The sequence below is a fragment of the Drosophila busckii genome, chromosome X, assembly GCF_011750605.1.
Source record: "Drosophila busckii strain San Diego stock center, stock number 13000-0081.31 chromosome X, ASM1175060v1, whole genome shotgun sequence".
Classification (NCBI taxonomy): domain Eukaryota; kingdom Metazoa; phylum Arthropoda; class Insecta; order Diptera; family Drosophilidae; genus Drosophila; species Drosophila busckii.
The window spans coordinates 2,548,969-2,572,800 of NC_046608.1; the positions used below are offsets into that span (position 1 = coordinate 2,548,969).

The 23,832-nt window shown below is 38.8% G+C and overlaps 3 protein-coding genes across 5 annotated transcripts; 1 reads left to right on the forward strand and 2 right to left on the reverse strand.

The window, feature by feature from the left end:
- Positions 1-14,188: 14,188 nt before the first annotated feature.
- Positions 14,189-16,152, reverse strand: LOC108607261 (fibrinogen-like protein A). Its single transcript, XM_017997949.2, has 5 exons — positions 15,936-16,152; positions 15,822-15,868; positions 15,649-15,762; positions 15,016-15,588; positions 14,189-14,453 (listed from the first exon to the last, which is right to left on the reverse strand). Exons 1-5 carry the CDS (start codon positions 16,050-16,052, stop codon positions 14,303-14,305), a joined length of 1,002 nt encoding a protein of 333 aa, XP_017853438.1. The 5' UTR covers positions 16,053-16,152; the 3' UTR covers positions 14,189-14,302.
- A 98-nt stretch (positions 16,153-16,250) lies between these two features.
- LOC108607262 (fibrinogen C domain-containing protein 1) lies at positions 16,251-18,291 on the forward strand. Its single transcript, XM_017997950.2, has 4 exons — positions 16,251-16,436; positions 16,492-16,661; positions 17,447-18,016; positions 18,075-18,291. The coding sequence occupies exons 1-4, from the start codon at positions 16,335-16,337 to the stop codon at positions 18,214-18,216; spliced, it is 984 nt and encodes a 327-aa protein (XP_017853439.1). The 5' UTR covers positions 16,251-16,334; the 3' UTR covers positions 18,217-18,291.
- An 81-nt stretch (positions 18,292-18,372) lies between these two features.
- LOC108606007 lies at positions 18,373-22,719 on the reverse strand. 3 transcript variants are annotated; one of them, XM_017995832.1, is made up of 4 exons: positions 22,584-22,719; positions 22,302-22,459; positions 19,390-19,542; positions 18,373-18,534 (listed from the first exon to the last, which is right to left on the reverse strand). In XM_017995832.1, the coding sequence occupies exons 2-4, from the start codon at positions 22,440-22,442 to the stop codon at positions 18,382-18,384; spliced, it is 447 nt and encodes a 148-aa protein (XP_017851321.1). In that variant the 5' UTR covers positions 22,443-22,459; positions 22,584-22,719; the 3' UTR covers positions 18,373-18,381. The 3 variants fall into 3 exon arrangements, with proteins under 3 accessions (XP_017851321.1, XP_017851319.1, XP_017851320.1); XM_017995830.2 differs by lacking the exons at positions 18,373-18,534; positions 19,390-19,542 and adding exons at positions 20,056-20,585; positions 20,660-20,752; XM_017995831.2 differs by lacking the exons at positions 18,373-18,534; positions 19,390-19,542 and adding exons at positions 20,056-20,585; positions 20,660-20,752 and having other exon boundaries at positions 22,646-22,701.
- Between the last annotated feature and the right edge of the window lie 1,113 nt (positions 22,720-23,832).

Genomic DNA, 23,832 nt, shown 5'->3' on the forward strand with positions numbered 1-23,832 from the left:
TTAAAAAATGATCTAAAAATCAGCACATAATGTTTACTGAGTAATTTTTATAATAGAACTTTTAATAATTATGTTACATATTTCTAAATTTATAACAAAATTTACAAATCATTTCTATTCAATTGAAACTTAATTTGTCTAATTAATTTGACATTTCGAGCTTTCTGAGCATTGACGCCCTGCTCTATGAATATAGCAATAGTCTGTAGCATATAAATAACATATATATAGTCTAACTATTTAAATTTAAGCCACTGCCGTGCTGCTCATGGCTTCAGCTCCGGTTTAGATCGATGTTCAGTTTAGAGTTACAAACAAAATTTGCATTTATCATTCGCTCGCTTGACAGTTGTAATATTTGTTAGTTTATTTCGCTATTTGGCAGCCACACTAACATTCGGCTAAACACTGAGATACCCTGTAGCTTAGACTGGGCAGCAGGCTGCGACTGCGACTGCGACTGCGACTGCGGCTTTTAAGGCTTAAGCATTTGGCCTTTCGCTATTTTCGAGTGCAGCTTGTAGTCGATGTCAAGCAATTGTCTAGCCAGGGCTACATATTTGCCCACAATAGCGCACACACCTACAAATACATGCATATATCAGATGTCTAACGATGTAAGCAATAAAAAATGCAACGCCATTGGAATATCAACCTGCCAGGCAGACTAACAGACAGACAGACAGACAGGCAGACCAGTTGACCAGTTCAGCAGTTCAGCCAGTTGGCCAGTTGGCTGGCTGGTCAGTTGGCCAGCTTGTCTAGCAGCGAGAGCTGCAGAGTTGAATGCGACAATGCGACAGCGCGTCCAACTGTTGGCTGCCACATCCACTTCAACTCCACTGCCCTGCCCTGCTCTGCTCTCCTCCTACTCCTACTGCTCAACTCTGTGCAGCAGCAACTGTGACAATTGACCATGTGTTTCATGTCCTTTGTCTCATGTCCACTGTCCACTGTCCAATGTCCAATGTGGCATGTGCATCGGTCAAGCCACTGCCTTGTTGCCGCCTCTGCCGCCGCTGCTGCTCCTGCTGCTGCTGCTGCTTCAACTGTCATGCCACACTTTCGACAATATTTTATTTCAGCTTGGAGTATTTTTTATTCAACCAACCTGCGGGGTAGGCAAGTGCATATCCAAAAGACCACAGAGCATACATTTTATTAATGGTTGCAGCTTATTGCAATACTTATGGCTCGAAAGACGCTCCAGCCGGCTTAATTCCCCAATGTCAGTTGAATGTCATACAAGTTTCTTGAATCAGAAACTTGAACGTAAAAATGCTTAAACAATTGTTATTATTGTTTTAAGTTTGTATTAATTTCTTTGTACAAATACAAATCTTATTTAAATAATTCAATTATATTTTGGTGTATATTTTCTAGTGCAAATTAATAATTTAATTCAATAAGAATGCAATGCAATTAAATCTGAGAAATTGATTTTATTTATATAATAAATGTCACAATAAAATCCTAATAATATTTATACAAGTTTTGTTAGTGATGCTGCTTTAAATTATACAAAAATTTGGGTACGGCAAATAAATTAATAAGAAAATTCAATTCAATTCAATTCCAATTCAAATTTAATATTCATATACAAAATGCAACTAATTCATAATAAATTTGTGAATTATTGCAAAATTATTGCTAACTTATAAATTTCAAAGCGCAGCTAAGAATTGCAGTTAATTTAAAAATTAAAATGCTATAGCTTAAATTTGTTTTTATTATATTTTTTTTATTTACATTTTGCATTTACATTATGCACAGCGTTTGTTTATTTATTAATTACAAATAAATAAATAATCTAACTCAATGTTTGGCAACCATAATTTATACATGAAACGCATTTTAAATAAATTTGTGCTACAATCCTTAAGCAATTCTGTTTTCTGTTTCTGTCTGTTGAATTTGTGTTTTGTTTATTCATAGCGAGAACTTTAATTTAATTCCACAGACAATCTGCTGTTGCTGCTGCTGTTTGCGAACAACAACAACAACAACAATAAAAACTAAATCTGGCACTTATTTATACATATATCTGGCTTGAGATATATGCAGCTATTTACATGTGTGTGTGTGTGTGTGGCCATTGTCTTTGGGGTAAGAGTCAGAGACTGTATATTGCAGACCTTAATGACGTGGCAATCTGTCGCTGCTAGCTCATGAAATTAGGCACGAGTGTCCGGTCGGTCGCTGCTTGGGCGACACGCCCATAGCGAGGCCAAAGGTCTAAGTGGGTGGTGGGTGGTGTGTTGGTGGGTTGGTGTGTTGGTTGGGCGGCTGTCTACAGGTAGACGTCTAATGCTGTGTGATTTGTTAGGCCGCTTGTTTTATTTTGCATTTCGTCGTCCCTTGAGCTGCCTTTGACTGGCGCTACAAAAGGTATTCAGCTGAAAATTACACAATGCCTAAAGTACCGCATGACCCATAGCCAAGTCCTTGTCGTCCTTTTTCCACTGCCTGCCTGCCTACCTGCCTGCCACTGTGAAAATTTGCATGCCATTTGTGGTAAATTTCATTCAAGATTTATTTAAATTCTCAGCAAATGTCTGCAAAGCATTTTACCGCATGATTTTCATGTCCTTTTAGGTTTTTGTTTAACGGCGTTGATATGATAATTTGTCGGCTTGTTAGCGGTGCACAGTGGTGCAAAAATACTAGCAATCTGTGCAATAAACTGTAATTAAATGTTAATTACAAATGCAGGCAGCAACTTCAGATTTGAAGAGCAGATGAGAGAGCGAAGAGCGCAGAGACTTTGCATTTGAGTAATGCGCGTTAAATTGTTTGAGTGTATAAACCACACACACACACACTGCAAGCGTATGTGTGTGTGTAATTAATGTGCTTGTTGTGTCTGTGTGGCACTCATGGCTGAGTCTGAGGCTCTGTTGCCAATGGTTTCACTTTATTTTCGAATTATTTGCACATTTGCTGCCTTGGCATTAGCTCCCCTGACAGCTGCAACAATAACAATAATATCAACAGCAACACAAACATTATTTTCACATCATTTAATTTAATGCGTAGCAAGGGGCTGTCGCTTATAAAAAATATGGCCAAGCTTGTTGTTTGCTTTGTTTTACATTTTATTTCACTTGTTGTTGCTCAACAATCCCCCAAACTCTCACTCGCTCTCACTCTCTCCATCTCTCTCTCTCTCTCTCACTCTCTCTCACTCTACATCTCTCTCTTTTGGTTGGCGGCTAATAAATGCCGTAAGCGACGCGACCGCACTAAAAATTTGTATCGTACATGCAACCAAAGCAGCAACAGCAACAACAACAGCAACAACAACATCGACCCCAGTTTGAAAACTGTAATTATTTTAAGGGATTCTTTATGCTAAATAGCAACACACACACACACACAGTCAAAGCCGTGTTGAAAGGCCAAATTTGAAACGACTCTACATGGGCTCAAAGCCCTCACTCTCTGGCTGGGTGGGCGTCGTCTGGACTGTCAGGTGTAAAGTGGCAACGGCCTAGCATTGAATAATTACATTTTAATAGAGTGTCCGCTGAAGTGTTTTAAAAACATTTTTCAACAGCCGCCCCGCCCCCAGGCCCACAAATATACAAACACAACAAATAAACAAATGGCGTGCGCGCTTTGGCGTGAGTTGAAACGTTGGATAAAGACAACTTTTGGACTGCAGATTTGCATAGACACACACACACGCGCGCGATTTTGTTACACATGTATATAGAATATTAAATTGTATTTAAGCGGCTTTTAGTTGTCAAGCCATAGAAATGCTTAAAGTAAAGTGCAATTTATTTTAATTTAATTTAAATTTAATTTGCACTCAACGAAAATCAATAAATGTTTAAAGTCTGCATAATGTTTTATATTTAAATTTAGTTTGCGCTCAACGAAAATTAATAAGAAAATGGTTAAAGTCTTAATTAGCTTAGCTGCCAACTGGTTTGTGTCTTGGCTCAAAGTCTACACTTGACTGCTTAAACGATCGTTTGCATTGCATACGAAAAATGTGCGCGCTCAAGAAGACGCTGGCGAAATTCTTCACTGCGCACATTTTTCGTATGTAGCTTTGATAACACAAAAATTTAGCCATAGAACAAAAAAGTCAAACAAGACTTGTTGTTGCTTTATTTATGCGCATTTTAAATTGTAAACAAAAAATGATTAGCAAAAATTAAAAAATGTAAGCACAGTACAAAAAAGCTAAACGAACATCTGCAAAGTGTACTGAACTTCTCACAATTTGATAATTTTTCGATTATTTTTGTGGTTTGCTAAAATCAACAGGCGTGCGACTTGCACTCATTTAAGCTAAGAGACTTAGACTTTGTGCAGAAATAATTTAATTAAATGTCACTTAAAGTTGCTGTACACAGTGCTTAGAGCCGCAACATCAAATCGGCTATTTTTATGGGCCATAAACTAGACAATGTTGCACGTAAAGAGTTGCTGCTGCTGCTGCTGCTGCAATCGACGTTAGAGCTGCTCATATACATAAAGTTGTGTATTGTGGCTTATGCTGTATATTAGAGGCTTTTGTTAAAGCCCAAACTAAGCGGATGTGCATATGTGTGTGTCTGTGTGTTTCGCTATAATAAATTTCATCAAGTCACCAAGTTTCGTAATAATGCCACACGTACGTCATTAATCTTCAGTTTTGAGCTAAATTTGATGAATTAGTGGCCAATGCATTGGCCGAGCGCACAATAACAAGCTAGCCAGCCAGCCAGCCAGCCAAACAAACAAACAAACAGACAGACAGACGAAGAGACGTACAGAGAGCCAGAAGGGGGCTGGGGGCTGTGAGCATTAAGTTTAGCTGGGGCACATGGCAGTGGCTGACAAGCTTGGCAGCTGACGACAGCGACGCTCTGGCAGGATATCAATAAAGCCAACTCAGACAGGCTGAAAGCCACACACACACACACACATGCATGAGTGTATGTGTGTGTGCATGTCCTGCTTTTGATTTGGGTTTGCGTGTGTGTGTGTGTGTGTGTGTGAGGTTAAGCGGCTGGCCAAAAGAAGTTTAACTAAAATAATAAAAGTCAAACTATATACAAACAGCTTTGGCCTTAACGATGTATCAGACACAGTCTGTGCTTGTTATTTGTGCCAAAACTTTTATTCGCCAGTGTGTGTGTGTGTGTGTGTTTTTGCTTGTATATCCAAGTTTACGTGTTGCGCTTAATTGTTATGCTAATAATATTTCAATTAAATTTGATATCACTTGCCTGCAATTACAGTTATTCATTTGCAATTTGATCGAAATCTGCTTAAGTAGCTTGTTTTCATAAATTGACAACATATACAGAGACATTGACACCAAAAGCCGAAAGAAAGTTCCCAACAAATGAGAGACAACAACAATTGCAAACACAGCCCAGACACATTGCAATAATGAAAAAGTCACAACAAAACTTTTATTGTTATTGAAGAAGTTTGAATTAAGAACTTCTCTCGCTCTGCTTCTTGCTCTCTCTGTGTGTGTGTGTGTGTGTGTGTGCCCACAAGTAATTCTGATTTAGCACACTTTGTATGTGTGTGTATGTGTGTTTGTATGTTGACTCACATTTCATAAAATTTCTTTTATGCAATTGCGTTGCTTGAATGCTGGAAATTTTTGTTTGCCAGCTTTGCAGCTTTTTATAATTTGCAGTTTCTTTCAGCTTTTGTCGCTTCTTTTTTAATTAATTTTTATGCACGTAATTAAAAATGCCAACGGCTTTCATTGTCCCGACTACTAGTTTCTTGTTCTTCTTTTTTATACAAATGTTTGTTGCTGCAAATAAATTCTGGGCGCCCATGCTCATGCAAATGAAAAATGTAAACAATTTGCTAAAATCCAATAAGTCGACTGGCTAGCTTAGTGTTTATATAGAATTCATATGAATATGAGATTTATAAATGAAGACGAATGGAATTTAGATCCGCAGCTTAATTAAGAGTTAACTTGACGCTATTAGCAATGTTTAAACTTAAGCACTCAACGCAGTTTATTTGCTTAGCGTTGCGTATACGTAATTTTTGTAACTAAGCTGAGCAGAAACTAACATATGCATGCCTAACTTTAATATACACTTTGTTTACAATCAAATCAGCAAGCGCACATATTTTAATATTTAAATAATTCAGTGCGGCTCAGGCTTTAATATTGTTATCAGCAGGTGGACATGCAAACTAAATATGCAAATGCAAAATACATTTATTTACATACATTATGTGTTGTATGATTAAATTTATCAAATAACAATTTAAACACCGGGCAGATTAGTTGTTAAATAATTTTGCAGTCAGCGTTCGACACACACACACACAATGTGATAATTGTAGTTGGCTAATTTAGCTATGAGAAAATAATTTGTGCATAAAATTCACACACACACACAGATATTTGTGCATATCCAGCTGAGCCTGAGCAAACATCGCACTGCTTTGAGCTACAACAAAAAGGCAATTAACAAAGATTTTGTGGGCAGCAGTTATTGTGCAAACAATGGTCAAAGGTTATTTAATTGCACAATCGTCGCCAGGAGCAGCAGCGACAAAAACTTGTCAATTTATTTGACTTTAAATTGTAAGCAAGCAATTAAACAATAGCCAAACAATTTATTACAATCAATGAAACTAGCGAAAGCTTAATTTGAAAACAGTTCAAACTTTCGCTTTGGTCAACATTTAGATTTCATCAACATATTTTTATTTATATTAAAGATTGTGCAATATCAAAAAAAATGCTTAAGCTTGCTTAAATAAATTCTAAGCGCTATGCGCAAATTTATGCTTAATATTTTATTATTAACTAATGTATTTTCTTTATTCAAAAACATACTAACTGCTAACTATTTCCGCTGGCTTTAACTTCATTTGATTTGCATCAAAAAAACTTTTATTAATTAAGTGTAGAAATAAACGATTGGCAGGGACTGTCAATTTTCTCGCTCATGCCAACATAAAATTCATATGAAAACACACAAACAATATTTCACACATAATTTTTTACTGTTATGAAACTAAAGTGCAGCAGAGCAAAATATTTTCTAAAATATTTGTTCATGGTAACAAAACTTTTTAAACAATTATTTTAGCATAAAAAGCAATTAGATGGAATTTATTTAGAAATTTTAAATAATGACAAAGCACATGTATGTTAATGTGAACTGTGAATGAAAAATAAAGTTAGTCGTAGTAAGTGAATATGTTACCTGACTTTAGATTTTATAGTGGTTGAGCTACAGTCAAACGAGCATACGAATTGAAGCATAGACGCATTGTAGATTCACTTTCACATATTTCATTATTTAGTTGCTTTTTATTTATGAAATATACGCGGCTCCTAATTAAAACGCTAAATGTGCAGCATATTTTGGCAATTTGGTAAGCTGAGCTCGAGCTGGACGCTGTCAGTCAGTCAGTCAGTCAGTACAACAATAATCAATAGCTAAGCAGTGCAGAGTTCGTAGCAACAGCAACGGCCACAAAAACCGCAACAACAACAATAACAACAAAAAATTGCAACTTTATGCGTGTGGCAGCAAACAAAAAACAATAACAACAAAAATCAAACAAAAAACAATGCAACAAATCGGTTAAGGCGCAGCTGACTATATTTGCCGTTGGTCTTGTATTGTTTTCAATTTTTTTCACTCTTTCTATGTGTGTGTGTGTGTTTGGGTTGGTTTTTTTGGCTGCAGCAAAAAGCTAAACAATGACAGCTGCAGCTGACGCGGTTGCCACGAGTCGAGCTAAGTCGTGCAGTCTGCGGGGGGAGTGGGGGTGGGTGTTGTGGGCTTGGCGCATTTACTTACGGTCGAACGCACTTCATCTGGAAACCATAAAATTGAAAAATGCTGCTGTAAACGAGAGCGAAGCAAAGCGGCAGCAGCAAGCGACAGAGCGTCAGAGTCAGCGTCGAAAAGGGTTTTGTATGCAAGTGTGTGTGTGTGTAAAAACTGCTGTGTATGTGTGTGTGTTGAATGCCGTATGAGGTTTGGTTTTAAACCGCACAAAAGTCATTTGAGCGCCGTCGTTAACATGTCACACACACACACAGAGATGCATGTGTGTGTGTGTGTGTTTGGTCATGGCGCATTTGTTAACATTTGCGCTGCAAACAATGGCGACCAGCATGCACAGCCTGCAACCGCCATTTTCTTGACTCACTCGCTCGCTCCCTCTCTCTCTCTCTCTCTCTCTTTCTCTTTCGCTGCATGGCGCGCGTCAAGCCTCTCGACATTCTCATCGCCGTGGGGCAAGCCACAAAATGCGCGGCCACATGTCCGTTTAGCTTGTTTTTCTGCAAACCCAACGATCGGTCTCAGCACCAGCCGCACCCCCAACGCTTTCTTCAGCTCGTTTACCACTACAATAGCAACAATAACTAAGCAGTATGTGTGTGTGTGTGTGTGTGGGTGTCTGGCTGAACGCTTGTAGCTCAAACTGGGCTCATAATTAAAATGTTTGCCTTGCTGCACTGCCCAAAAGGAAAACGAAAACGACAACGAAAACACAAAAAAACGTTTGCCCACAAAATGAAATGTTAACGGGCCAACGTTAATGGCAGCCATTTTTTCTTCGCTTCAAATGTTTGCATGCGCTAATATGTCTGTCTCTGTCTCTATGTATGTGTGTCTGTGTGTTTGTGCATTTTTTAACAAGCCCTCAAGAATTTCACTTTATTATCTGCCGGCAGCCGTTTGAATATGCAAAACTGTTTCTAGGCTGACTAATGGCCAAAGGCAAATTAACGCCATGTGCAGCAGTTACGGGAATTTCACGCGCCCCCTCACTTCACTTCACATCACATCATTTCACATCACTTCACACTGTGCTACATTTTAAACTTTAAGCTGTATTCTTCAAAGCTGCAAACATCTTATAAAACATTTTATGAAATGAATTGCATCCGAACACAAATTGATCAACTGATCGAAGCTAACACGTCTATATATATCTAAGCACTATTGTCTCTTATTAATCACATTTATACATATGTGAGCTAAAAATGTAATAAGCAGAACTGAGTAGTTCGATCGAACTACGTCCCTGATTATAATTCAATTGTTAAATCGTTAAATGGATTTCATTATTTTATCAGATATCGCATGCAAAGGCAAAGTAATTAAGCATATAAATAAAAATTTATGCAAGCAAATTGCATTTAAATAATTAAATACTCTGCTCGTTCGCTAGTGAGCACATTTAAGTTATTAATAATTAATGCGACAGCGCTTTCACTAGATGCTTAAGCGTCGACAGTCGATACGCAACTGAACTGCTGGCCCAGCAGTGCTGGGTGCCGCACTTATCTGTTTTTTCTCACAGACTCACACACTTATCTAAGCTAAGTCGCGCCCTTCGTTCGTTGCTTAGAAAGAGAAGCAGCGCTGCTCCCCACGTTTCGTTCATAGCGAAGGCAGCGCTGCTCGAGTCTTTCTTACGCTCGATCGCTATGTGAGCCGCCATGGCAGCGTCAAGAGAGCATCGCTGCTGAGAGAGCGCATCGCTGCAGAGAGAGCGCATCGCTGCTGATTATTAGCACATCGGACCATCGGTACGAATAATACAAGGGTAGCGTTTTGACTGCGACTGCAGTTAGCGATGTGCATAGAAACTGAGCGTGGGACAAAAAGAATTCCAACAGCTTTAGCTAAACAGCAGCTGATTTAAGATAAATTGCAATTAATTAAATCGAACAAACAGATTAATAATAATTGCATGCGAGTTAACTTCATTTCCAGCGTGTATGTGTTACCAAAGTGGGCAGCAACAAATTTTCAAAGTCTACGATGGGCAGAGAGTAGCAGCAGCAGTGAAATTAATGTATCATATTAATTATATCATATAATTAAGATATCATTGAAATTGAAATATATAGCTGCTATTTTCATATACTTTGACATACATATATTTATTGCTTGTTTGAATTAAATTCTTCAGAGTACAGACTGCACTTGTTCTTGAGCTTGCTCAGTAAGTTAAAATTAAAGCAAGATTTTAGCATTATCAACAGTTGGTATTTGCAAATAGCTTTCTTGCTTGAAGGCAAGGCCACGCCCACAGTCAGAGCTTAACAGCTAATGCCCACTTAAGCCGTTCAATATTATGAAGCTTTAATGCATTTGAACTAACGTAGCGCGCTAAAAGCTTCAGCGCATTGTAATAAAATTTTATAGATATTGCGGCCAAGTTGGCCAAGCTGAGAGAGCAAGTAACATTGCGGCTAATTGGTGGCAGCAACAGCAAAAGGAAAAGCAACAATGTCCAGCAGTTGATGCGCAACAAAAATGACACATAATTCTTTATGTAAATAAATCAGAGAACCATTTCATGAAAACCTTTTGCAGCAGTCCAACATCCACAGCATCCCCAGCTCGACAAACAGTCGCAATAAATGCCAAGTCTTGTCAGCAGCAGTGGCAACAATAACAACTATCATGCATCAACGTTGACAACAGATTTGTTTTGCTGTTGCGTTGCTGCAGTCAGCGAATGTCCGAAAATGGCCAAAACTAAATTTCGCGCTTAAAATTACAACAAACTGTTTGAGTGAGCCCAGTGAGCTGTGATCCTTGCGCTGCGCCGCTTGCCACACACACACACACACGTTGACATCTCACGGCTGCTGGACTCGGCACTTTGGCCAATGCCAACGTCTTTGCTGTCAACTTGCTGCTCCGTTATTTGTTGCAATTTAAGTGACTTGGAATTGCAATTTATTGTTGCTTGTCCCAAGCCCAAAACTCTTTTCAACAACAACAACAACAACAAGCACAAAATTATACACACACAGAGACAACAACAAGTCACTTTAGCAACAGCTGTCGTTGCTTTTCTTATTTGTTGTTGTTGTTTTGCTTTATGCGCCACACAGCCAAAATATGAGAATTTAGTGTAATGTAGTTTTTATTGCGTTTTCATGAGCGGAATGCTTAGCGCAGCATTAACACACACACGCACGCACACACACATGTGTGTATGTTTGCTTAGCTCTTACAAATATCTGCTGCATACACTGAGGCGCATTCATAAATGCTTTTAGCTAAGTCTATGGCAAACAATAAGTTTGACTAACGCCTAGTGCTGTAAAATCATCACTTAATAAAATCATAATTTAAGCTATAGCTACATAAACACTTTTAATTAGTTAATTAATGATAGTTAATTTGATTTGACTCCGTTTTTTTGTATATAAAACGATTATATACATCAAATTACCTTTTTAATAAAACATATAAAATCTATACATATATAAAAATAAAACTCATTGTGCATTGCACTCTTAATTGTTTATAATTGTAAAGACTAGTATGTTAATATATTGGTTTGTATTTTTTAATTTGTTAGCAGCAGCAGGAAAAAAAACGACTGTTAGCTTATAAATTAATAATTTCATATTCGCAAATTTGTGTGCATTTCAGCCAATAGATATTGATTTTTTATTGATTTTATCAAAAAACCTACGCACCTTGTTGGCAACTCTTTATACATTCAAAATATCAAACTAAAAATCTTCTGAATCGAGCTTACAGTTACATTAGCTTCGACATCTATGTCTATGTTGTTTATATTAAATTCGATTTACTTTCGCTGAGTTACAGATTGTTCAATACTTGGCTAAATATAATGTTAGCTCATTTTATTTCAGTAGCTTTTGTGTTTGCTGTCAGTCTATTTGTTCTTCCAGTTGAGAGCGACGTTCGCTGCTAATAAAATATAATACTTACCTCACTTATTCAATCTATCCAACATGCTTAGTTTCAGCTTAGTCCTGTTTGTTTACTATTTTGTTTATAATTTAGCCAAATAATTTGCAACGCCAACAAAAAATAATTTAGAGCAGTTAAGTCGCATTTTTTTCCGTTAAGTTACAGCCTTTCAAAATTTGAGTCTTGGTCTAACCTAAAACTGTAACTTAAAGTCGGCTGCAACCAATTTCAGTTCCACTTGAGCACTTGCAACTGCAACAAAGAACAACAATCGACATAGTGAGCTCAGTTTGTGATCATTGTGCCTGAGCTAAGTTTTATATTCATCAATTTGCAGCAGCATAATCAGCTTTGATTTCTGCTGGCTACTCACTCCACTTATTTCATATTTATTAATTGTTGCCATTTGCTTTGCGGCAATTCGTTTCTTATTTAAGTCGTCGACCAAAGAACGCTGAAGCGCTTAGTACGAAGCAGCAGCCCCATTGTAAATTTCTTTATATTTGTCAAGCCAATTGAAAAGTTGGCGCAACTTTTGTGTGGATTTAACACCCGCGTGTCAAATAACAGACTGTCTGTCTGTCTGACTGTCTATCGGTCGTTTGTGCGCTTGATTTAGCTGGACTCCCTGGTGGCGTTTGGCTAAAAAACTTTTGCAGCAAAAAAATATAAATAACTGACTGGGCGAGAGAGAGAGAGAGAGACACACGGGGGCATAAATAAAGAATTGTATGGTAAATGGCCACTAACAACAGAAACCAAAATACAGCAAAAGTTGAAAATATATTTTGAAAAGAAGAAGTGAAACAATAAGCAGCCTTGGCAGTCGTCGGAGCAAAAGGGCAAAGGGCAAAAAACATAAACCCACAGCCAATGGGCGAGTGGTCGAGTGACCAAACAGTGATTTACGCTCATGAAATTGAGTTGTGGCGCAAATTATTTATGAACAAAGCGCACACACAGGAATAACAAACCAACAACAGCAACAACAACAACTAATAAACAACTAAGAGCAAGGACAAAGAGGCGCAAAAGAGCCTTGTAATAGTCGAGCAGTTATTGTACGCTACCCATGTTATACAACTTGAAGCAATCCTCAGTCGCAGTCGCAGTCGCAGTCGGGAGCAGCTTAGTGGGGCGATTGCCATTGCCATTGCCATTGCCATTGCATTGGTGAGTGTCGCCTTTGGCGCAAAGTTTTTTCGCAAAAATAATTTATTAGTGGCAAACGAGCAAAAGTTTTATGAAAATTCAAAAAGAAGCAGCAGCAGTAGCAGCAGCAGCAGCACCAAGGAGCGACTCGAATAGCATTTCATTGTTAGTTTGCATTGCTTTGTTTAATATGCTCTGACTCTCTGTCAAAAAGTTTGCAACAACACATAAAATTTATTTACTATTTGCCTGCTTGCGAACTCAGCGTATTGAGCGGCTATCTATGCTGCTTGTGCAAATAAATACGAATGCGAATAGCACAAATAAGAAGATTCTCAGCTCTATGTAGCAAAAAATATATAAACGATATTCTACGCTGTTGATCGCATTGAAGAATTAACAAAAGTTAATAGAGAGCCTAGTACTACTCTAAGAAACTCGAAAACAGTTGCTAATAAACGTTAAGCTTTAATTGCTTGCTTGTTACCAAAGCTGGAAACTATTTGCATTAATACAAAATATAAGTCGCGCACCTAAAAGTATGCAGCACATATATTCATAAGGAAAAAGATTAAAGTCGAAGACAGGAAGATGCAATTGGAGAGGATCGAGACTCCATCGGTCCAGCGAATTTAATTCAAATTTTTCAATTTTAGAAAGCGGTATTTACACTCTAGTTAGATTTTAAGTGAAAAGCTTTTTGAAAGCTCTCTATTGCGTTAAGTGTTTGTCTTTAACTTTAAGAAAATAAGTTTTCAATAAGTTCTCCTAAATTACTTTTCCTAGAAAGTGGAAGGCTATGCTGTATTCATAAGTCACGCCAATAAGCAAATTGTATGCATATTACGCATACGACATGTGTGTTCTTTGACGCTTACAAAAAACCACAATTTATATGGTACAGCTAAGACCACATATTATTGTTATTGTAAGCTAGTAAGCAATATGACAAAGGGGCAGCCAGCAAATCGCATAGAGATTCGCCTTTCAACAATAGTATGCAAAATTTCTATGCAAATGCTGCAATATTAATTTCTCATGATAATACGCCATTAATGAGCAATAATTATTTTGCAAGCTGTTGTGCTTTTGCACTGTTGTTGCTCTGTGGCCGCCTGCTATTGTTGTTATTGTTGCCAGCAATTACAATTTCTATTGTATAGCAATTATTGAATGGTTGCAAACTCGTTCTCATGCCGCAAAAGTCAGTGAAGCATTGCGCTTGGGCTATCAAGTTGATTTCATTTGATATGCAGGTTCTGTGTGTAACAATGCAAAAGATTTCAGTTTAATTGAGCATTTGCAACTATTTTTAGTAAATATCAAAACAATATTATCATAATAAGTTGGCATTTAATCAGGTTGGGGGATTAACAATAGCATTTCAATTTAAATAGTTGATGATTTATTATCAAATGTGCGACTTAATTTAAAGAGTCTTGAGTACTTAACTACAACCCCTTCAACTTCTCATAGGGTCTAATCAACATGCGTACGTAGCTGAGCGAGCCGGTGGGGCCGGGTACAAAAGTTTTCCATAGGATGCCCTTGAAGTAACCGATTTCTTGGCCATACTTTGACTGAAAGGTGCCGAACAGATTGCTGCAGAGTAAACAAAGTTGAACATTAATTAAAGCTAATAAAAAATACATTGTTTAAGCGAATAGATAAGTAAGGGTAGCTATATTCAAAATATACTTATGTCTAACTGAAGCGAAGAGAGCTGCAATTATCACACAAAATCTTATTTCATAATTTATTTATTTTAGAATTTCTACCATGAGTACTGATATTTTTGAAAAATTTGAGCACGATTGATATACATGATAAATATAATGAATGGTTATATCAATTAAAAGTAATATATTCTATCTAATCAACAAGCCTTAAGATCAGGCTTAATATATAATAAATAATATATATAGATAAACAAAATATAATTGGGGATGGCTAAAATGGCAGCACTGGAATATTTAGAGGAATCTGTGCCCCGAAGCCGATTTGAGAATATTTTGAAATTGAATAGATTATTCACAATATGTGCAGAATATTATAAGCTTAAGCTGAAGCTGAAACTATTCAAATTGCCCACTATAACTTTAGATAGATCAATTTTTGAATAGATGAATTCGGAAAATGGATTTTAAAGTTGAAATGTAATCACCTTTCGAAACATTCTCGTCCATACCACCAGGCACCCGCGTGTGTGCGTGCACAGTTCTGTCCGTTGTCATCGTTATCCTGGTCGTAGGTGGTGAACTTCTTACCCGCATGATAACGCAGCGAGTCACCCGCATCGCCATGATAAGCGCCTAGGACGTATAGCAAATACTTCTCGGACTCACTGCCAATGCTGAATTGATCGTACTTAGCGAATCGCTTCTCGTTCTTGCTGTTCTGCATGACAATGCGCAGCTCGTGGTCACCGCTGTTGGTCAGACGATGCAATTTGTCCAACCCAATGAAGAACTCCGAGTTGAGCGAGCCAAAGCCCGTTTTATAGGCATGCCAATCGCGATTGAAGTCCTCGCTGCCATCGAAGCGATAGGCAACGACTATCCAGCCGCCAGAGTCCTCTTTCTGATCGCAGCTAACATAAAAAGGCTCCACATCGGCGGCAAGGCGTATGAGCACCTGGCCATGCTTCTGATCTCGACAATTTCTGGGCGTATCATCTACAGGCGCAGGCGCCACAGCACCCAAAGCATTGGGCACAGCATCGGGCCCAAATGACAGGCTGCAAGTAAAGCAAATATATGCAACATATGCATCTAAAAAAAACAAAACAATTTCATACATGCGTGCGCCTATTTCTGGAGCTGGCTGCTGCCTTTTATAGTCAGTTATGAGCTGCTGCAGTTCAGTGAGCTGCGTTTTGAGAGCTTGCAACTCCTCGTTCATGTAGAGTAAGCTGCAAGTGGATGCTGGGAGCTGAAACGGCATTTGGTTGAAGGTTCAAAGCACACTTACCGCGCCGTCAGACCGCCCAAGGCGCTTACGGGACAGCCGCCTGTGCCCTGAGCACGCGCATAGCAAAAACAATATTAAAACTTTATGCTTTAATTGATAGCTGAGGCTACTTACATTGTTGACCGCATAGGGCTCCAGCGAGTTTTGCCTGATAATGGATACAGGCTTGTCCGGCAATGTTGTCGTCGCACTGAGACAGGCCAAGGCGGTGACCAGCGCTTCCAGCGCCATAGTGCACAGCTATGTAGCAATGAAAGCCGCAACTGCTACAAAAGCTTGTGTGCCGCCGACTGCAACGCAATTGCAATTGCAATTGCAATTGTTTTTCTCCGAGCCCGGACCAGTTGCTAACAACGAGATTTAGCGACTTAGCATACCCGTTTGCAATGTGCAAACGCCAATAACTAATTGCCTGACCTTTGCTGCTGCTGTGCGGGGGCATTCAGCTCTAACGCTCTAACGTTTCGTGCTGCTGATCAATACGGCAGTTTAAATGCAACGCTGAACGTAGGAATGTCGCAAATGCTGCAACTGGATGCGCTGGTCACCATGTTGGCCTGCCTGAGCACCACACACATTGAGCCTGCTGGACAGCTTCTACCTGCGGATAATGCTGTAAGTCTAGAAATTGTAAAGTACTTAATTGCTTACTCAGCATTTGCCCACTTAGACCACGAGCAGCTGTACGCTGGACACGCTCAGCGGCTTCAACACACGCATTCAGCTGCTGTCCACAGAGATTGCGGCGGCCAAGAAAATGCTGGGCAGCCTACAGGAGCAGCTGGTCGATCTGCAGCGCGATCAAAAAACGACAGCGCCTGTTAGCTTTGGTTCGCGCATGTAAGTCCGCATAAATAAATAAATTAATACTATTAATAAGCTATGCAAAGTCACTTGCTGCACAATAAGATCAATTGAACGTGACTACATCAAATATTTAGTCATTCACATTAGTAAGTTTATTCAGTTGATCTACTCAAGTGAACCTGTTGAACTAGAATAGTGAATTAATGCAGTTTGATTGCCGTTCATATGACTATTTAGTTCATTGGCTTATTGGCATTTGAGCAGAATATTTAATACTATACTATACTATAAAATTAAAATTGAGTCAAAATAAATAAATGAAATTTATTTTGAAATGAATACCTTACTATCGCACATAAATAAATAAAGCACTAAGCTGATATTGATTGTCTATAGCTAAATATATATTGGCAGAACACTCTTAATTCAAATTAAATATAAAATAACCGTTTTAAATAACAATAACTAATATACTTAGCTTAATATGAAACAAATTTGTTGTGAGCAATTTTCATTGGCAAAATGACAAGCAAGCTTTAATTACTTTAAACATATTTCCTTATGAACAGAGCCGCTTAAAAGAAATGTACACAAATTCATACGTATGGAATTTATAAAGTTAACTTTAGCAAATTGAATTTGGCATACATAACAAATCGATTAAAAACAAGCACGCATTTAAGTTGGGCGCGACAAATAAAATTTTATATAAAAAAATTATCGATATCGATATTATAGTTGGTAAGTTGATTAGGTGCTGTAAGACGGCATTGACTTTCTTTGTAATCATTTATTAATTTTCTTTGCTATTTGGCCAGCAATCTGGACTTGTTGCCAGCGCCAGCGTTGGGAGCAGCTGCCGCAGCGCCCGTTGCTTACAGCACGCCACAGAGTTGTGTGAAGCAGCAACATGGAGTGGTGCGCATACGGCCACGCAACAATGCGGAGCCGTTCTTTGTGTTCTGCGATCAGAAGACACGCGGCGGGGGTTGGACTGTGGTGGCGAATCGCTATGACGGCACCGAGGACTTCAATCGCAAGTGGGTGGACTATAAGATTGGCTTTGGTCCGCTGACGCTGGAGTTCTTCATTGGGCTGGAAAAGCTGCATCAGCTGAGCAACAGCGAAGACTGTGAGCTGCTGGTGCAGCTGGAGAATCGCAAGCAGGAGCAGCGCTATGCGCTCTATGATCACTTCAGCATTGGCGGCGAGGCGGAGCAGTATCGCCTGAATGTGTTGGGCAAGTATCAAGGCGATGCCAGCGATGCACTGCGTCAGCATACGGGCAAGAAGTTCAGCACACAGGACAGAGACAACGATGAGAGTAAGAGCAACTGCGCTACGTCGCAGTCGGCGGCATTCTGGTATGGCAATGCCTGCAATCAAAGGTGCGTGCAAGAAGCCTCAAGCCTTTAACCTTTATTGAATTTCGCAAATGCTTTGCAGCAATCCTTTTGGTCTTTATCAGCGGCTGCTCGAGCGTGATGTGGATGGCTATAAGGGCATACTATGGCGTGGTTTTCTCGATGGCCCCAAGGGATCGCTGAAGCGCATGCGATTGCTCTTGCGTCCACGCGCCAGCAGTTGATTCAATAGCAACACAAACAGCTACCAACACACATATTCATATATATATATTTTTTATACAACACATGAGCCCTTAATACATAACAGCACATAGTAAAAAAAACAATAAAAAAAATAATACATATATTTTAAATATAATAGTAACAAATTCGTTTGGGTTGCGAGCTTAGATCTCATTTACTTTGTCCGTATCCTCGGTGGTTGTGGTGGTGCGACTAGTGGTTGTGGTGGTTGGATCCTCATAGCCCTTGACCACCAGGGCATCGCCAAAGACAGGCTTGAAGAACAGCACAAAGCGTGAGTAGCGACGTGCAGAGTTCTTGCAAAATAAGCAATAACATTAACAAAGTTATCGATAGACAAGTTCAAACAGCTAAGAATTAATTGTAATAATAAAAGAAACAGTGCACATATCCTTGATATAATTTCTTAAATAAAAAAAAAAATAAAAAAAAAATAATAAAAGAAAATTATTGTCCTATATTTTAGTATTCTTTATATACAATTAATCTGAAAAAAGAGTCTGTTGTGTAATTTAAATAATAATTTCCATATTTATTTAATGAAATTTGATTGATTTCAGCTGCAATATCGAATGGCTTGTAATTCCAATGTAATATATGAAAATACTAAAGGGAAAACTAATAGAGTTACTTGCATAGAAATTAATGAATTGAAATCGTTTTTAATACAGGTTGATACAATAGCTTGTTGCTTATATGGAGAGTGCTTACTGTACTTATATTTGGCCATTTGATATTTATTCGTACGTGTTAACAGTTGTTATAAAAATAAACTGTATATAAAGCTGAGTGCGTTAGGTGATCACTAAAAACTTTTTCAACTACAACTTATTATATTAAACAACTGTTGACTTTCTGTATGTTCCACTGTACATATGAGATAATAGTTTTATTTTTATATTTTAATGGCACACACTGAATATTTCGTATTATTATGTGATGCACGTATGAATTGTCAGACATCAGGGCTTAGCCAAAAAGTACGATAAGACTATTGGCTGTGCTTCATAATCAAGGCCCAACGTGCAAAGCTTGCTGCATAACGGCGATGTTAGGCCACTGTTAAAGCTAACTGTTAACAGTAGCACAAGGCTTTTCTTTTAGCTGAGCTTTCTGTTAATGCCTAACAGTAAATTGAAATTGAGACTTACCATAATTAAACGTGAAAATGCCTGGGAGACTTGGGTGACGACGCGAAATGATTTGGTAAAAAGTTGATCGGGCAACTCTATGGAAACCTTGTTTCGATCCAATTCCGGTGCATCGCTTAGATCTTTACCCCCAGCGCGCGCATGACGATTGCTCTAAAAATGTTGTTGAGCAAGCAAATAGAAAGAGAGATAGAGAGAGAGAGAGAGAGACTGATGAGTGAGCATGCCATAGATAAATATAGTTAGATTGCTAGATATTTCTACTACAATATTTGATATCGAACTTGAGACAGACAAGGTCAAGGCCATGAACATTAAAAGCCACAAAACGCAGTCATTGAAAATTCAGTTTTGCTTTCGGTTTCGTGGTGGTTTTTTTTATTTTTATTTTATTTTCTGTGTGTTTTTTATAAATGGTTTTGTGCATATACATATACATATAAAAAAAATTCATATCATTTATTAAACTTGTATATACAGTTAGGCGCCAATATTTACAAACATGAGTTAGAGTTAGCTTAACTATTGGCCTGACGACAAACCAAATATGGAACCGTTCAATAGAGTTTCGTACTTAGAACTAAACTACAACAACAACAACGAAAAAAAAATAATAATAATACAAATATTAAAAGTAAGTAGAGTAGTGTGATCGTGTGTGTGTTTGAGTGTAAGTGTGTATGTGTGTGAGTACATAAATTATGGAACCAATTTGTTTTTTTTTGTTTTGTTATAGTGCGAACGATATCCAAGGCCAAGTCTGTCAGCCAGTTTACCAGTCAATTAGAGTGAGAGGGGAAGAGGGTCTAGTTGCTGATTTAGTAGCCCGCCTCATCAGAATCTGGAGCTGGTGTCGTGGCACCGGCAATGCCATTGACACCACCCGACGAACCCTGCAGTATGGGACCGGAGAAACTCAAGAATTTGGAGACGACATTGCCGAGTCCGGCATTGGCATTGCCGTTGCCCGATGAGGAGCCACTGAAGGCGGTTATGGTGGTTAATACGCCGGTGGTGAGATCATTTGCAATATTGCCAATCGAACGGATTTTGGGCGAGACAACGGCGGAGATGAGAGTTTGGAAATCCTTAATGGGCACCGGTGCCTTGATATCCCATTGCTTGTTCTTCTCAATATTGGAGCGATCCAGTTGCTCAATCACGCGTGTCTTTGTATCCAAGAAGTTGTCGATTTTCTGCGAGAAAATGTGTGCATGTGTGTGTGTGTGTGTGAGTTCAGAGCTCAGACTGAAAGAGAGAGATTACTTACACCAAATACAAATCCGAGCACCGCATTTTTCGCCTCAAATGTGGCATCGGGCAGTTTTCTTTTGTTGCGTTCTAGCTCATCGCCTACCACCTCCTAGAATTGAATTTGTTTGTTGAATGATTAAAGTAATGCCAACAGACATGACATGACATGCACAATCTTGCTTCAATTTGTCCAAGCAGCTCACAATTAAATGACAAATGAAAAATTAACTCGAGGCACTCACATACGCGTTGCGGTTAGACTTGACCCAATTACGTGGATGTTGGTGCAAGAAAAACAACAACAACTACAGCAACAGCGATTCTAAGACTTACAACACTCACTTATCGATATACAGCGTTGTTACTTACGCTAGTACTTAAAATTCAGAGCGTCATTGCCAACCACAAAATTGAAATTGAATCAAATCAAAAATCCAAAATTTACTCATTTCTAAACAAAACGCATGCGTCGCCAAAAAAAAACAAATAAAATAAACTACAAAAGCTATGACGGACGGACGCTCTTCAAATTGTTTATGATGAAAGCGAACTTTTTGTAAATAATATGCCAAGTGTGACATTCACTTGAATTAATAAATCAATTAAGTCATAGCCCAGGCTCTGACAGCTTGGCAGATTTACAGCAAACTTAGATGTCGTTGACATTTCAGACGGACTGACTGACTGACTTTTTAAATAAGTATAAATTTGTAAAGTTAACTGCTCTTATGTAAGACCTTGGCTTTAATGCCGTGCAATCAGAAATAAACTATAATAAAAGCTGCAATAATCTTGGTTAATTTTTGTTCGGACTGTTGCAATCATTGGATGACTGACAGCTGAAGCTTTTAAAAGATTTTCCATTAGGCCTGGCACTTGACTCTAAAAAATTTGCACAACGCTGTAAATTAATTACAAAATACGCTCTACGCTACGAGTGAAATATGCAATGAAGAAAAGCCAAAAGGTTTTCTTTTCGAGCTCGCGCGCTAATGCGACAAGAAAAACAATCAACAAATTTCCCAATCAACTTGATGAGTGCGCACGTTTAGCCCCCAGCCCCAAAGCTCAGCCCACAGGCCCACACAGCTCCGAACAGTTAACAGAGTTGTGTGTGTGTGTGTGTGTGTGTGTGTGAGTTTGCTTTTGTATAAATTTGGAAATGTTAACGTAGGTCGTTAACAAGTTGCTGTCGCTTTGGCTTTGGCTTAGCGCTGCTTCTTTCATTTCATTGAATTTCTTTTGTTGTTGCGCCTCAAGGTCGCAACTGAGACAACTGGACTCAGCTGCTGTCGCGACTTGTTGCATAGAAATGCCAAATGTAAGTTTTTACTTTTTAGTGCAAAGCGGTTCAATGCACTGACGATGGCGGAAAAGCAGTCGACCACGAAATTAGCAAGTGTTCAGCTGTCGCTTACACAACAACAACAGCAGCAGCAGCAGCAACAGCAATTGCAGCTGCAGGCGCAACGTCAAAAGCTGTGGCAGGGGCGGGGCGGGGCGTGGTGGTGTGGGTAGCAAAGGAGTTAACGTTCAACACAACAAGTTTGTAGTGTAGTCACCACTCTCATGACACAATGGCCGCAATCCCTGGTCTGTCCCATTCGTTCGTTTTGCGATTTTCGCTTCCTAGTCTTTTGTTTCAATTTGTACGTTACCTCAGCATTGATCGGATTCAGCTCGGCGGGCAGTACGCTGCTATCCTGTGCTAGCTCCTGTGCTGGCGCCGATACCGTTAGCTGTGTGCCCCACATCATCACCAGCAGCAGAGCCATCAAGCATGCCGTCGTGTACTGCATTTTGTATGCTGATAATTCTGCAAATAAAACAAAGCGCCAAAACATTTGATTATTAGCAGCGTTCATAATTGTGAAAATTAATTACACATGGCGTATGCGCAATAACAAAAAATCAAAACCAAATACTCTATAAGCACGCACCAAACAGTAAACAGTAAACAGTAGTTGTAGTTGTTGTATTTTACACACACACAGACACGCACACAGATACGTATGTACTTTAGTTTCAGTTATCGTTGTAAACACAAGCAAAACTTTTGTGGCAGCCGTCGCTGGGGTATGCGATACTAGCACGTTCACTAACTTTAAGCAAATGACTGCAGACGAAAGTTACTTCAATGATTTAGCAGTGGCCAAAAATCGGTTAATACTGAGCCAAAGCGTCGAGCGTTGAGCTTTTTTTTTTGCGCCCGCCGCTGGCGTCGGCGTCGTCGCCGTTGTCGTTGCCGTTAACGCCGTTCGCTTTGGGCCACAGCCAAAAATTAATGGTAAAGCAACAACAATAAATGTACATTTGGCCAACACATATACACAAAGTGCATGTGTGTGTGTGTGTGTGTGTGACACAACCGAATTGAATTTTATTGCGTTCGCGCGCGCTTGCGCATAAGTTTGTTTAGCTCAACGCCAACAGCAGCAGCAGCATCGATATCTATATGCAAGACAGCAGCAGTAGCAGCAGCTGCGTTGACGCAGACGCAGACGCCGGCAGCGCGAACACGTTTTGAGCGCAAGTTTCAGCCAAATGCGCTCAATAAACTGCAAAACTTGTAACGGGCGCCAACAGCCAAACAACAACAACAACAACAGCAGCAACACTTGCTAAGGCTCAAAAGTTGTTTTAGTTTTTATTATTTTGCCTTTTTGCAATGCTTTTGCTGCTGTTGTAAGTTGGTTTTTATTCAAATTATCGCTGGACATGGCGTATGCGCAATTTTCACTTGAAATCATAATTCTTAGCGCTCAACTCTAAGAATTATTTTAATTATTTTAATTGCGCACACTGCTTAAATTAACGAGGCATAATAAAACATTTATTGCATGCAATGCACAATTAGAGTCAAAACTTTTATGTTCTTTTTTTTTGTTTTTTTTTTTTTGAGAAAAACTTAATCAAGTCGCTAGCCTTCAAAGCAAAATACATTTAATAAGCAAATTGCAAGCACGATACGATCATTGCACTGAACTGTGCTCTGAACTTTGGCTTCAGCTGAAGTTTGAGCAGACATATGGCCAGATTTTAACTGCTTGTAATTAGTTAATAAACTTGCTTTATGCTGCTGAACGATTAAGCCAACAGCCACAGCAAATTGTTGCCAATTCTCTGGCAAAGCAAAATTTAACAATTTAGAGCAATGTAATTAAGATTTTTTTCTAAAGGAAATTACAG

Excerpts from the sequence above, each read along its gene's own strand:
- LOC108607261 (XM_017997949.2), bottom strand. The coding sequence starts at position 16,052 with ATGGCGCTGGAAGCGCTGGTCACCGCCTTGGCCTGTCTCAGTGCGACG. Across the intron at positions 15,589-15,648 it reads CCAGAAATAGGCGCACGCAT|CCTGTCATTTGGGCCCGATG; the intron begins GTATGAAATTGT and ends CTTTACTTGCAG. Across the intron at positions 14,454-15,015 it reads GGACGAGAATGTTTCGAAAG|CAATCTGTTCGGCACCTTTC; the intron begins GTGATTACATTT and ends TTTACTCTGCAG.
- LOC108607262 (XM_017997950.2), top strand. The coding sequence starts at position 16,335 with ATGTCGCAAATGCTGCAACTGGATGCGCTGGTCACCATGTTGGCCTGC. Across the intron at positions 16,437-16,491 it reads TTCTACCTGCGGATAATGCT|ACCACGAGCAGCTGTACGCT; the intron begins GTAAGTCTAGAA and ends TTGCCCACTTAG. Across the intron at positions 18,017-18,074 it reads GGCAATGCCTGCAATCAAAG|CAATCCTTTTGGTCTTTATC; the intron begins GTGCGTGCAAGA and ends AATGCTTTGCAG.
- LOC108606007 (XM_017995830.2), bottom strand. The coding sequence starts at position 22,442 with ATGCAGTACACGACGGCATGCTTGATGGCTCTGCTGCTGGTGATGATG. Across the intron at positions 20,753-22,301 it reads TGAATCCGATCAATGCTGAG|GAGGTGGTAGGCGATGAGCT; the intron begins GTAACGTACAAA and ends ATTCAATTCTAG. Across the intron at positions 20,586-20,659 it reads TGCTCGGATTTGTATTTGGT|AAAATCGACAACTTCTTGGA; the intron begins GTAAGTAATCTC and ends ATTTTCTCGCAG.